Source organism: Oncorhynchus keta, chromosome 28 (assembly GCF_023373465.1).
Source record: "Oncorhynchus keta strain PuntledgeMale-10-30-2019 chromosome 28, Oket_V2, whole genome shotgun sequence".
Classification (NCBI taxonomy): Eukaryota; Metazoa; Chordata; class Actinopteri; order Salmoniformes; family Salmonidae; genus Oncorhynchus; species Oncorhynchus keta.
Window position 1 is genome coordinate 57,532,953 of NC_068448.1, and position 14,101 is coordinate 57,547,053.

Consider the following 14,101-nt stretch of genomic DNA (forward strand, 5'->3'; position numbering starts at 1 on the left):
AACCAACAGGACGAGGGATGAAAGGAGAGAAATGTTTGTGTGTTGGGTGTCTGTGATGGAGCTTTGAGAGAGAGCGAGAGAGAGAGAGACAGAGAGAGAGAGACAGAGAGAGAGAGACAGAGACAGAGAGAGAGAGAGAGAGAGAGAGAGAGAGAGAGAGAGAGAGAGAGAGAGAGAGAGAGAGAGAGAGAGAGAGAGAGACAGAGAGAGAGAGACAGAGAGAGAGAGAGAGAGAGAGAGACAGAGAGAGAGAGCGAGAGAGAGAGAGAGACAGAGAGAGAGAGACAGAGAGAGAGAGAGAGAGAGAGAGAGAGAGAGAGAGAGAGAGAGAGAGAGAGAGAGAGAGAGAGAGAGAGAGAGAGAGAGAGAGAGAGAGAGAGAGAGAGACAGAGAGAGAGAGCAGAGAGAGAGAGACAGAGAGAGAGAGAGACAGAGAGAGAGAGAGAGAGAGAGAGAGAGAGAGAGAGACAGAGAGAGAGAGACAGAGAGAGAGAGAGAGAGAGAGAGAGAGAGAGAGAGAGAGAGAGAGAGAGAGAGAGAGAGAGAGAGAGAGAGAGAGAGAGAGAGAGAGAGAGAGAGAGAGAGAGAGAGAGAGAGAGAGAGAGAGAGAGAGAGAGAGAGAGAGAGAGAGAGAGAGAGAGAGAGAGAGAGAGACAGAGACAGAGACAGAGACAGAGACAGAGAGAGAGAGAGAGAGAGAGAGAGAGAGAGAGAGAGAGAGAGAGAGAGAGAGAGAGAGAGAGAGAGAGAGAGAGAGAGACACATAGAGAGAGAGAGACTAATGGTACAGGTTACAGAGTACAAACAAGAGAAGAATCTGTCTCGCTGCGGGTGCCTGGCACTTTGAGAATATAAAAAGCCCCCGAGGCAAGGTTTCACACGTTGAATGGATATCGCCTTTCAAAAGCCCCGCACTCGGCGGCAGAGACGAGGGAGGGATGATATAGAGGCAGCAGGAAGACACTATTAAAACTTGGAGAATGAATTGTTAAATACCTCTATAAAGAAATATAAAACATGGCCCCATTTTTATGCAGTCATCGCTGCTCTGGTGGCACCTGATAAGCCACAGCGACAGCATGGGGTGAAAAAAATGGCCTCCACTCGTGCAGACATATGATTGGATTTTCTTGAACTGGAGATTGCAATGCTCTCGGCCGTCATGGATGTGCTGCTGGTAACGCATGCTAGTGCCCCCCACACACAATGACCGGCGTTAATTGCAATAGCATTAGCGTCTACCATCTCTGCAGTTTCCCGGAGTCCTTTTACATAATTAGGATAGGGAATTCCCTGCTTATGAATTTGACTTTAAATACTACAGAGGTATAGGTCATTTTAGAGGTGGGCCCATTCAATACGGTATGGATCGGGTTTTTACGAATAAACACATGAAATCAATTTCAACGTATTAGACTTTTACTTTGAAATTGATGGAACTACAGTAACGTTGTCAAATATAATGTAACGTAGCCATGGTAACAGAATTACCTCCCAAAGCCACTTACAGTACATGAAATCGAGGAAAACCTCACTGTGGGAAGGTGATGAGAGAGGGGTCTTATCCTCAGTTGACACCTGGAGCGTGGTTATCAGCTAGCAGTAAAGAGACATCCTGCTTAGTATTAACCTACAATATTTTCCTCCATAGTAGATTATCCAGTGTGTTTTAGTTCTCCCCATCAGCCCCACGGGCCCCCGGAGAGGGGAAAGTGTCCCCCCCCCAAATGACACCCTATTCCCTATATCATGCACTACCTTTGACCAGAGCCCTATGAAGCTTGGTCAAAAGTAGGGCACTATATTAGGGAATAGGGAGCCATTTAGGACGCAGGTAAAGACTTCTGGGTAGACTTCTGGGTCAGGGCTCAGTGTATGTCCCCATTGACATTTGTGTTGCTGGCACAGTATTGACTTATGAGGAAGGCGGAGACGGCAGGAGAATTGGCAATGACATTCTACATTACCTTGGAGACAAATGTGAAACTGTTAGCGGGGTTAGTCAGTAGAGCTTTTAGCAGGACATTTTGTACGCGAGTTATGTTTTTACGTCCTTCTGGTTCATGTTTTCATTCTGGATTTCTGCAAATATGTAAAGAAAATGTAACAGCTGCTTCATATTTTATGGAACCTTGTTAGTTTCAAATCATTTTTGTACACATTACTGTTTAGTGTCCCTATTCATTTGCAGTGACACTTTCGCGCATGAAGGTTGATCAGATATAGTCATAGTCATATACCAATAAGGACATATTTGCCCCTTAACCTACGTTTCACCTCTCAGTCTATATTTACATGAACAGTCAGTCAAGTCAGTCCCCTCCTCATCTCTATGTGTTTATAATGCACCACATTTTCTCTCTCTCTCTCTCTCTCTCTCTCTCTCTCTCTCTCTCTCTCTCTCTCTCTCTCTCTCTCTCTCTGTCTCTCTCTCTCTCCTTCTCTCTCTCTCTCTCTCTCTCCTTCTCTTTCTCTCTCCTTCTCTCTCCCCTCTCTCTCTCTCTCTCTCTCTCTCTCTCCTTCTCTTTCGCTCTCTCTCCTTCTCTTTCGCTCTCTCTCTCTCTCCTTCTCTTTCGCTCTCTCTCTCTCTCCTTCTCTTTCGCTCTTCCTTCCCTTTCGCTCTCTCTCTCTCTCCTTCTCTCTCTCTCTCTCTCTTTCTTCCTCTTTCGCTCTCTCTCTCTCTCTCTCTCTCTCTCCTTCTCTTTCGCTCTCTCTCTCCTCTCTCTTTCTCTTTCTCTCTCTCTCTCTCTCTCTCTCTCTCTCTCCTTCTCTCTCTCTCTCTTCTTCTCTCTCTCTCTCCTTCTCTTTCTCTCTCTTTCTCTCTCTCTCCTCTCTCTCTCTCTCTCTCTCTCTCTCTCTCTCTCTCTCTCTCTCTCTCTCTCCTTCTTTCTCTCTCTCTCTCTCTCTTCTTCTCTCTCTCTCTCTCTCTCTCTCTCTCTCTCTCTCTCTCTCTCTCTCTCTCTCTCTCTCTCTCTCTCTCTCTCTCTCTCTCTCTCTCTCTCTCTCTCTCTCTCTCTCTCTCTCTCTCTCTCTCTCTCTCTCTCTCTCTCTCTCTCTCTCTCTCTCTCTCTCAGAGTAGCCTCCGAGTCTTTACAACTGTCACAGCCAATCTCTCTGACAGCTTTCCCTGTCTGCCTTGGCCCGACGGTACTGTGGTGTGTTTAGGCACTACAGTGCTGCTCTGTGATTGTCATAAACATTTTGTCCCCTCCTCCGATATCTCAAATGGACTCCATCAACTGCCAGAGTCCCTCTGAATCAAACAGAACAACATTTCCCTTTGCCTCCAATGTCCTGAATACCAAATGACGTGGAAAATGTCACCTAGTTGTCATTCAAACTTTATTTTCCAGCACCTGAGGCTAGTGTAATGTTGCATTGAATGGCCTCTATTGAAACTTCGCAACATGCTCTACGCCTTGTTGCCATTTCCCTATATGAACAAGCTTGTACAGCTATTAGATGGTGTTTGCTGGCTTTCTCTACCAAATATGTGACATTTTAAACGGTGAGAAGTAGCTAGGGTCTAGCTGAGTTATTAACCTTGTTGTGCATCCAGGGGGATCCAGGGGGAGAGCAATCAGTTGGGAGGTGGCCCTCCTTTCCTCTCCTCCTCCTCCCCTCATCTGGGTGCACATTACTGTCTAGCATGCGTCTTGGCCCTGTTATTCTGCAACATTACCCCCATAAGGGTGGCAGTGGCACCAAGCTACCATGAGAGAGATGGAGGGGGAGCGAGCATGTCATTTCCTCAACATTGCTGTACGTGAGAGAAAGTCATGGCACGTAACGTCTCACCTCAAGATCAGATCAGACGTCCACGGATCTGTGGAGGAGAGGCGGGGGAGAGGAGAGGAGAAGAGGAAGAGGGGGGAGGAGGAGAAAGCAGGGCATGATGCCAGAGAACATTGCACCTTGGCTCTGAAGGCCAGTAACACCTGCCAGTTCCCTTTAACCCGCATCATGTCATGAATGAAATACTTAAAAGTGTCAAAGGACTTGACATAGTTAAATTGAATACAACAGTATTCTTACAGTTGGTTAGATCTCACTACGAGAAAAGAGGGACAGCACTTGTGCTTGTTTTCAGGGATTTTAACCCTGAAGCTACTCAGATACACATTATCATTCTAATCTATGACTAGGAGCTGTTTTTAACGTTGTCACATTGCCAGAACAGAAATCTATGTTTGGTTGAAGTTCTCAGTGTGACAACAAGTCATAATGCTGTACAGAGGTGAAGAGCAGCATAGCATAGCATCATGCCACCACAGTTATCTCCCTGTTTCTCCCTGAAGATGACAGTATCTCACACTTTGACACCTCCCAGTTGCCTGGTGTCTAGAACGGGCAGAAGCACTTTACTTTTCACCATTACAAACCAACCAAATGACTCACACACAGTGTAATTGTAGTCATCTTATAGTGATAGATCAGAGCGGTATGTTTCTCACCATTCTAGATCCTAAGTATGCCCAGAGGCATCATGGGAGATCCCAGCTCTCCCCCAGGGCATGCTGGTCCTTACGACCCAGGTTGTAGGTGGCGGTGCGTTGGTGACAGTGTAGCACCACCACCAGCCGCCTTACAGCTTCCCCTGAGAACGCCACAAGCTGTGAACGCCCTTGTTACCATTACCTCTTCCATGTGTGAGAGGAGTGTTTCACGGCCAGGGCCCAGCGACGAGGCTATAAAGAGAAATATGCTCCCTAATCGTTTTTTTATTTTCCTTTTTTCTCTCTCTCTCTGTTCTTTAAGCGGTCGCCTCCGTGTCTGTTTATGTCCTCTGAGCTATCGGCTATCTGCTCAATCTTTCGGCTGCTAACTGCTAAGGGACAGAGGCTGACTGCCTCTCCCTCTCTCTCTCTCTCTCTCTCTCTCTCTCTCTCTCTCTCTCTCTCTCTCTCTCTCTCTCTCTCTCTCTCTCTCTCTCCCACTACATTGTAATCTCTACTTGGCCAGGGTGAGAGACTGAGAGACTAAACTGATGATTATTACACAGCATAGCTTCAAAACCAGGCACGGGGCTTGAGATGGTGTGAAATCACTGTGCACAGGTTGCCAACTTATTTTAGTTGATAGTATGGGTTTCTTCATTTGGCTACGGTAGGCTGTCTGAAGGAGGGCTACTTTGGTCTACATAAGGTTTTTGGCGGTACCAGGGGTGGCTATGCTTGACTGGACTACTGTGTTTCTCAATAGGCAGATAGTTATGAACGAACCCTAACCCCAACCACACTAGTGAGAGTGCTTTAGACAACAAATGTTTTTCTTCTCGTTCACACATTTAGTTTTGTGTGGCTGTGAATTTATGTTGGAGAATCAGAGGGAGGGGAGGTATATAATGAAATGTAAACGTTTGCCTGAATCAATTTGTGTGTTGTGACCTTTTCTAGTGTACATTTAAATGTGAAATGTACTTAACTAATGTAATCATGTCTGTCTTAAACATCGCCTGTGACCCTCTTAGCACCTCCACACTTCTCTGGTTATCTATGTCCGTTGCTCGGCTAATCTGTATAAATAACACTTCTTAACAATAACGTTTCTTTTCTTCTTCCTCAAGGGCTATACCTAACCAATATGAAAACAATATGTTTTAAACCATGTATATCGAAATAAAGAAACTGATTGTGTCTTGCAGGACTTTGCCGATTCAATATTCCGCTTGGTGAGGGAGAAATACCACGAACTGGCAGACAGCTGCACCCCCATGCATGCACGACTCAGAGCCCTGGCAGGCATCGTAATGACCAGAGGTATGGTAAATTTCATTGACTTTTATATCACATTACATTTTTAACCAGGCCAATATATATATATATATATATATATATATAGTGAGAGAGAGAGAGAAACCACTGCATCCTCATGCACTTGCAGAGCGTCATATACTTCTGATATGAATGATGTATTGACCCGTGGTCCCTGGGGGAGATGAAGACAGACATGGTACCCGTGTCATTCATCCAGCTATACACCGCGCGGCAGAGCCTACACATTGGTTTGACAGTAGCTCCGCTGGTTTTAGAATATGAACTTTCTTAATATTGTCAATCATCAGGAGTACAGTACCGTGTTATTAATGTCTAAAAAAAACAATTGGGCAATAGCCAACAAAAGCCATTAAAATGTCCATTGTAAACACACTTTGATTTGATTTTCATCTATTGTTCCCAGTCTTTCTCCTCACCTGGTATTTATATTGGGCCCTCACACACAATCTGTGTCTTTTAGCAACTAAGCCAAGTGAATTAAGAGACATTAATAAACAAAATGTCAATTTATTGCGTCAGTATGATGTATTTTAAACAGACTTTTGATCTTATATCTTATATAGACATTTCAACCGCTCCCCAAACGGCACTCTATTCCCTTCCTTCTGCTAATGGCCCTGGTGAAATGCAGTGCACTATAAGGGGAATAGGGTGCCATTTGGGGCGCATCCCGTCTTTATCTCCACCTGGTATTTACATTGGGCCCTAGCTCACATCTCCCACACAGAGCTGTAGTGTGCTTAAGTGGAGAGCTTTATCTCTTTCCCTGGCTGCAGTCTGTGGGGCTCAGTGTGATGGCTGTGTGGTGGCTAGTGAGGATGGATCAGTATCTCCACCAGTCTGTCTGTGTCGAGAGCGGCGGCTCATCAATTTAGACTTCACTGAGACCCGGCTCGCCTTGACCTAATCTTATTCCGCTACTCTCCCTGCCGCTCAATAATTGGCACTTTTTGTTTATTAATAGGCAGTGTTATCTTCAAAGATCCAGACGCGTACACAGCTGTTGCCGGAGCTGCCCAAGTATTTGTGATTGTGAGAGAGAGAGAGCGTGAGAGCTACAGCGAGCTAGCAGGCAGCAGACACAAACTTGACAGGAACACTAGGGGTTCTGTTTTCTGGTCATCCCTCTCCCTCTCTCTCTCTCTCTCTCTCTCTCTCTCTCTCTCTCTCTGAACATCTATTGGCTGTCTCAGACCTGTGCACACACCACCGACATATTAATAGAGGGTCGGGACTTTGAACCACAGCCCCTCCCCTCCCCCTGCCCAATGTACTCCCATTCAAGGCCTGTGGAGACAATTCCAACCTGGGCAAGATTTGATTTGTCACTGGCACAGTGAAGCTCTTATTGGTTATGTGGCTGTAGAAGGCAAAGTAAACAGAAAACTCATTGGGTTAGAAGGTGTGCATAATTTCATTTGTATCTAAGATAGCGTCGGTCCTTGGAGATGGAAATGAGTTTAGGACATCAGAGTTCCCCTTGGAAAGCACGCAGAGAGAGCGCATGACAAATACCAGAGTCTTTTTTATTGACCATTTGTTTGGTATGGAGATGTTTTAACACAGCCTGTAATTCAGTTAGGATATGTGAGTCTCTCTTCCATAGAGTGAAATCATAGGAGATTAAATAACAGCAGTTCAGAGAGTGAGAAGCAAGTAGTGAATTATTACTTTGTAATGTTTTGATGTCTGGTGCTGGGTATCCATTTCCACAGAAGATGTCTGTCTCTCTTTTTATACTTTTTTTTTAATCTCTTGTTGCCTCCCCTGCTTTTTAAAGAATGTGTCATTCAATAATACCCCGTTTTAAAAGGCTTAGAAGTGAGGTGGTCTAGAGTCGGCTTAGAGGTGGGGAAGGTTGGAGAGGATGATCGCGGGCCCGGAACATAATCATAATCATTTGTACACTGCAAATTGACCACAACTAAGCCCAAAAAGAGATTGTACTTGAAAATAACAATCATTTCATATCTTGATTACATTGAGCCACGATCACATATGTAACATTTTTCGTTTGTGGTAATACTTTCGTTTGTGGCACAGATTTCCTAAATTAAACACATTTTTAGCTGAATTCCTGGTGATTTTTAAATTTTTTTTACCAAAAAATAAAGTTCTTAATAAAAATGCATATACAGTATACTGAGCAAAAAAATAAACGCAACATGTAAAGTGTTGGTCCCATTTTTATATTTATTTCACCTTTATTTAACCAGGTAGGCTAGTTGAGAACAAGTTCTCATTTGCAACTGCGACCTGGCCAAGATAAAGCATAGCAGTGTGAACAGACAACACAGAGTTACACATGGAGTAAACAATTAACAAGTCAATAACACAGTAGAAAAAAAAGAGAGTCTATATACATGTTCCAGGGTCTGAAATAAATACTCACAAAAAGCTTATTTCTCTCAAATTTTGAACACAAATTTGTTTACATCCCTGTTAGTGAGCATTTTTTCTTTGCCAAGATAATCCATCCACATGACTGGTGTGGCATATCAAGAAGTTGATTAAACGGCATGATCATTACACAAGTGCACCTTGTGCTGGGGACAATAAAAGACCACTCTAAAATGTGCAGTTTTGTCACACAACACGATGTCTCAAGTTTTGAGGGAGCGTGCAATTGGCATGATGACTGCAGGAATGTCCACCAGAGAATGTAATGTTAATTTCTCTACCATAAGCCACCTCCAACGTCGTTTTAGAAAATTTGGCAGTACGTCCAACCGGCCTCACAACCGCAGACCATGCCAGCCCAGGACAACATCTGGCTTCTTCACCTGCGGGATAGTCTGAGACCAGCCACACGGACAGCTGATGAAACTAAGGAAAATTGCAGTCTGTAATAAATGCCCCCCCAGTCCCACCCATGGCTGTGCCCCTGCCCAGTCATGTGAAATCCATAGATTCGGGCCGAAGGAATTAAAATCGTTGAAATTGTTGCATGTTGCGTTTATATTTTTGTTTGTTTATAGTTTTACTAAAAACTTTGGGGGACCAGAAAAGATCACTTGCGGGCCGGTTTTATCCCATGGGCCGCCTGTTGCCATCCCTGGGTAAGACGGCTGTATGGAGACAGCACTGTCAGGACAGAAAGGCTAATAACACTGTCATTTCGGAGGGCAGTGGATTGTTTTTGAATGGAGTGCATTTGTAGGTCAAATTTAATTTTCATCATGAGAATGATGTTTAATAATTTTCCGTATCAAGAGATTAAAGTGACCCTATTGTCAACACTACTGTAAGGTCATGGGTCATAGTTATTAAAATTATTAGTACACTTTGTATACATCCCAAATGGCTCCCTATTAACTATACAGTGCCTTCGGGAAGTATTCAGACTCCTTGAAGGGTACCCAAACATTTCTGCAGCATTAAAGGTGCCCAAGAACACAGTGGCCTTCATCATTCTTAAATGGAAGAAGTTTGGAACCACCAAGACTCTTCCTAGAGCCAAACTGAGCAATCGGGGGAGAAGGGCCTTGGTCAGGGAGGTGACCAAGAACCTATTGGTCACTCTGAGAGAGCTCTACAGTTCCTCTTTGCAGATGGGCGAACCTTCCAGAAGGACAACAATCTCTGCAGCACTCCACAAACCAGGCCTTTTTGGTAGAATGGACAGACGGAAGCCACTCTTCAGTAAAAGGCACATGACAGCCTGCTTGGAGTTTGCCAAAAGTCACCTAAAGACTCTCAGACCATGAGAAACAAGATTTTCTGGTCTGATGAAACCAAGATTGAACTCTTGAGCCTGAATGCCAAGCGTCACGTCTGGAGGAAACCTGGCACCCTCCCTACGGCAAAGCATGGTGGTGGCAGCATCATGCTGTGGGGATGTTTTTCAGCGGCAGGGACTAGGAGACTTGTCGGGATCGAGGCAAAGATGAACGGAGCAAAGTACAGAGAGATCCTTGTTGAAAACCTGCTCGAGAGCTCTCAGGACCTCAGACTGGGGCGAAGGTTCACGGTCCAACAGGACAACGAACATAAGCAAACAGCCAAGATAATGCAAAAGTGGCTTCGGGACAAGTCTCTGAATGTCCTTGTATGACCAAGCCAAAGCCCGGACTTGAACACGATGGAACATCTTTGGAGAGACCTGAAAATAGCTGCGTAGCGACGCTCCCCATCCAACCTGACAGAGCTTGAGAGGATCTGCAAAGAAGGATGGGAGAAACTCCCCAAATACAGGTGTGCCAAGCTTGTAGTAGTACACTATGAAGGGAATACGGTAGCGTGGCATTTGGGACACACATATAATACAATTCCGTCAATCCTAGAGGTCGTTAAAGAGTTGCACACCCAGAAAGATTTCAAGGTTCAAAAACATACTTTTCTCTCCTAGCTACCCCTCCCTGTCATTGTATCAGACATATTTTCATACTGATTCTCATGATGATACACATCTTAACTTCACATTGAAGATCTTCAAAACATCTTGCGTTCATGAGTCTCTTTATAGCCTAGTGGCATGCAATTGAGTTCACTTGCGTTAACCTTGGCTTGACAACAATTCCTTTTACTCCAGGAGACGAACATCATTTTAATAATGCTCCTTTAGTACTTAAGAATAATGGGTTCTTGTTACAGAAAAATCTTATTTCTGTCTGTTAATGTGTCTCTTTGTCTACAGCAACAAAGAAAATGGAAAGGTCTGTGAATAAAGAATACAAACTTGATTTAGTTGATAACAGAGCTGATAACAGAGTAGAAAATTGGAAAGTTGAACTTTATAATAGCCTGTGTATCATTTAATTCCCCTTTACTAAACTGAAATATGACTGAAGTTAGTTACTCCAGAAGGCTTCCTTATGATAATAGTCTTATGATGATAGAAACTGATGAGACAAACCTAATTTGGAAAATACCTGCTTGATGATAGCTATTAACCCCACTTAAGATCTCTCTCACGTGCTCTCGCTCTCTCTTTCTCGTCTCAGAGGGAGGGGGGGGGGCTGCTTGGTGGCAATTTCATGGTGAGATGAAGAGCAGCTAGGAGAAATTATCCCCCGCAAAATGGATCTAAACAATTGCTAAGTAGAACATCAGGGAAAAAGGAGAGAAAAAAAAGGGAATGTGAAAAGGGTGTTGCAGTCGGCACGTTTAACTTGTATTATCTCCCCAGAACGAGGCATGTTGCTGCATGCTCAGGGCTGATGTGGAGGATAGATGAGACCTGGAGCTGTTGGTTTGCTTCCACACTAAGACTCAACCTGGCACTGTACAGTAGATGACACAACAGAGGATGAACCATGGTGAGGTTATTGGACCAAGCTATTACCCCACATAGACTAGTCCTAAGGAAATCATTTCGATCTAGGGGAACGTCCCAAACGAAATAAGGTGCCATTTCGGACGCAGAAAACATAGGTTTAGGTGTCTCAAAATATGCTGCTAGAGGTAAAGTATCTGTTTCCTTCTCCACTTGGTATTCAACCTGCATTATGGTTTAGACTTGGCTACTGAGCCCGTGCAGAGCAGGAGCAGCCAGCATCTGGTTTGCCCTTAACATTAATCTTGTAGTTCCTGGCGTGGGTTCCCTGGTCTGGGCTGGTGTTGCAGTGGTTCCGCTAAGAACTAGCCAGGGCACCAATCTCTCTGTGTGATTGTGCTAGTGGAGTTTCTACAACCAAAGAGTATCATTTATTCATTAATGGCTTGATTTTTTTCTCTACGCTAGTTGATTCAGCTGCCACATTGTTGCCTTGGTTGCTGCTGTTAGTGGACTGATCATACAGTGCTTCACGGCTAGGAATGATATTGTGCTAAAAAAAACATCACGGTTGGAATGCACTTTTGATCAATCAGATTGCGCGGCCAGAACTGTTTCGTAATCAACACGGCAACAGCAGACACGTCGTCCCCCGAGAATGGTGCAGCCCCCTCCCCCCTCCTCGGGCCAATCAGTGTAATTTCGTAAATTATGGCTCTCTATGGCAAGACGCATCATTCACCCACGTTTTGTCAAAATCGGGTCAATGATGTCTGAGATATCTTGTGGGTTTAGTTAGACTCCAATCCCTGAGCATGTGTGACAAATTTCATCAAACAGATCAAGAGATATAAACATGTGCCCATTATTAACGTGTGGTCGATATGAATGTTCTTGAGTCTTGCCGGTGTTTCTCAACATTTGTCCCGGCTAAATTCCCAATCTGGCCCCCACCATCAGAGCCACCTAATCATCCACAGCTTCCAATTGGCTCATTCATCCCCCCCCCCCTGCTCCCATGTAAGTAACTATACCCCAGGGCGTTGCTGTAAATAAGAATGTGTTCTCAGTCAACTTACTTTGTAAAAAAATTCTAAAAATAAGCAACACATTTTGATACAATACGAATATCCGTGACTGATTTGTATGCCTTTGTTCCGTTGAGAGACATTTTGTCGATAGATGCCACATATCAAGTTTCGTGCAGATCGGTCATTCGTTGCCAGACGAGTAGCGTTTTGAAATTCACATTGGTGGAAAATCCACATTTCTTCATGACTTTAGGTCAAGTGGGGTGAGGGGCGTGACCTTTCATTTTCAATCTCTTGTTATAGTGCCACCAACTGGCCAATCAGTGTAATTTTGTAAATGCCGATCTTAATGGCAAGACGCATCATTCACCCAAGATTCGTAAAAATCGGGCCAATGCTCTCTGAGATATCGCTTGTGACTAACGGACTAACTGACAGATCCAAAATCACCTCCCCGATCTCATCATGGGGGACAACAACATAGCATTGCCACAAGAACGTATAAAGAAGCTAGGAAATGCATCATGAGAAGAACCATATCTCTTATGTCTCCGTCCTCCTTTGCTCTATCCAAGCAGCCACTGAGTCAGAAGGTGTTTAGTCAAAGCTAGCCGAATGGATTTCAGAGGCCATGACTTTAACCCCACCTCAATATGAGCTGCACTTATTGTTAATGGCAACCTGGCAGAGGTGGCTCGTCGCCTGTCTGCCTGCATGCACACACACACACACACACACACACACACACACACACACACACACACACACACACACACACACACACACACACACACACACACACACACACACACACACACACACACACACACACACACACACACACACACACACACACACTCTCTCTCTCTAGCCTGCCTGTCTGCTTGCCTGACTACAATACCATCTGGGCCACAGCAGATAAAAGCTCATATGTTGCACCCGCGTTGCCTCCAGGTTCGGAGGACGCAGTGAACCCTGAATTTGTGAAGCGATGGAGAGATTTGTGGCGGGCAGAGGAGAGGAGAGCGGAGGAGAGAAAAGGAGACTGACGGTGGTTAAAGCATGCTGAGCCAGCCCCGTCACACACTCATGGTTTATGCTGTCAAAAATCCTGCTGCTGAAGCCCATTTTTTTAACCACAGTGCTTTTGAATTAAAATCAAACAAATAGGTTTCAGGGCTGTGGCAGGAGGGGATCTATGGGCTGCAAGGGTGGGTTTCTTCCTACTGGGTTCACTAACAATCACGTTTCAAAGAGGGCTAGTAGTGTTCACCTGAAGTGTTCCCCTGAAGTCTCACATGGTATTTAAATGGTCTGTGTCCCAAATGGCACCCAATTCCCTACATGGGGGAACTACTTTTGACCAGGGCCTGGTCAAAAGTAGTGCACTATATAGGGAATATAGTGCCATTCAGAAATGGCCTATGGTATCAGGTTAAAGGTATTTAGGTGTGGAGATTTGTTTACGGAGTCCACTGTTATCCCCTAACTAATGCGGACTCTAGACATACTCTTGTTTCATTGTTTTCACACCACATGATTTCTTGATGACATGTTGTTCTGTCAAATGACACAACGAAGTGTGAGTCATGAGTTCTAAATGATATGTTAAAGGTAATAAGGCTATTTTATTTCTAATACTCGTTGTCTCCCCGTTTTCCCCCTCTCCCTCTCTCTCTGTCTTTGCCAGGTTTGGACCTGAGACAAGTCCAGGTGATAGCGTTATCTACCGGGACCAAATGTATCAAGGGAGAACATATCAGTAACCAAGGACTGGTGGTCAACGACGGTCATGCTGAGATCACAGCCAGGAGAGCCTTGGTTCGCTACCTCTACTCTCAGTTAGAGCTCTTCTTAAGGTAACGACATCCAACGCTTCTGTAACATATTATAAAGCGTGTTATAAGGCCTCGTTGTAAGGGCTCATACACGTTTATAGCATCTAATAGAAACATTATACCTGTAGGCTTTAAGTAAAGTGTTGATGTGCTTCCTCTACTCTCAGTAATAACATCTCATTTTGTCTCCTTTGAATAGTACAAGAGTAGGCAGGGGTGTTTTACTAATTATCCTTACAA

At 44.5% G+C, this 14,101-nt stretch overlaps 1 protein-coding gene across 1 annotated transcript in view; it reads left to right on the forward strand.

Moving 5' to 3' along the window:
- Positions 1 to 14,101, forward strand: part of adarb2 (adenosine deaminase RNA specific B2 (inactive)) — a 230,757-nt gene that overhangs the window by 188,788 nt on the left and 27,868 nt on the right. Inside the window, exons 4-5 of the mRNA XM_052483319.1 lie at positions 5,645 to 5,759; positions 13,714 to 13,882. Coding sequence (XP_052339279.1) covers positions 5,645 to 5,759; positions 13,714 to 13,882 — 284 coding nt within the window. The remainder of the gene's footprint in view (positions 1 to 5,644; positions 5,760 to 13,713; positions 13,883 to 14,101) is intronic.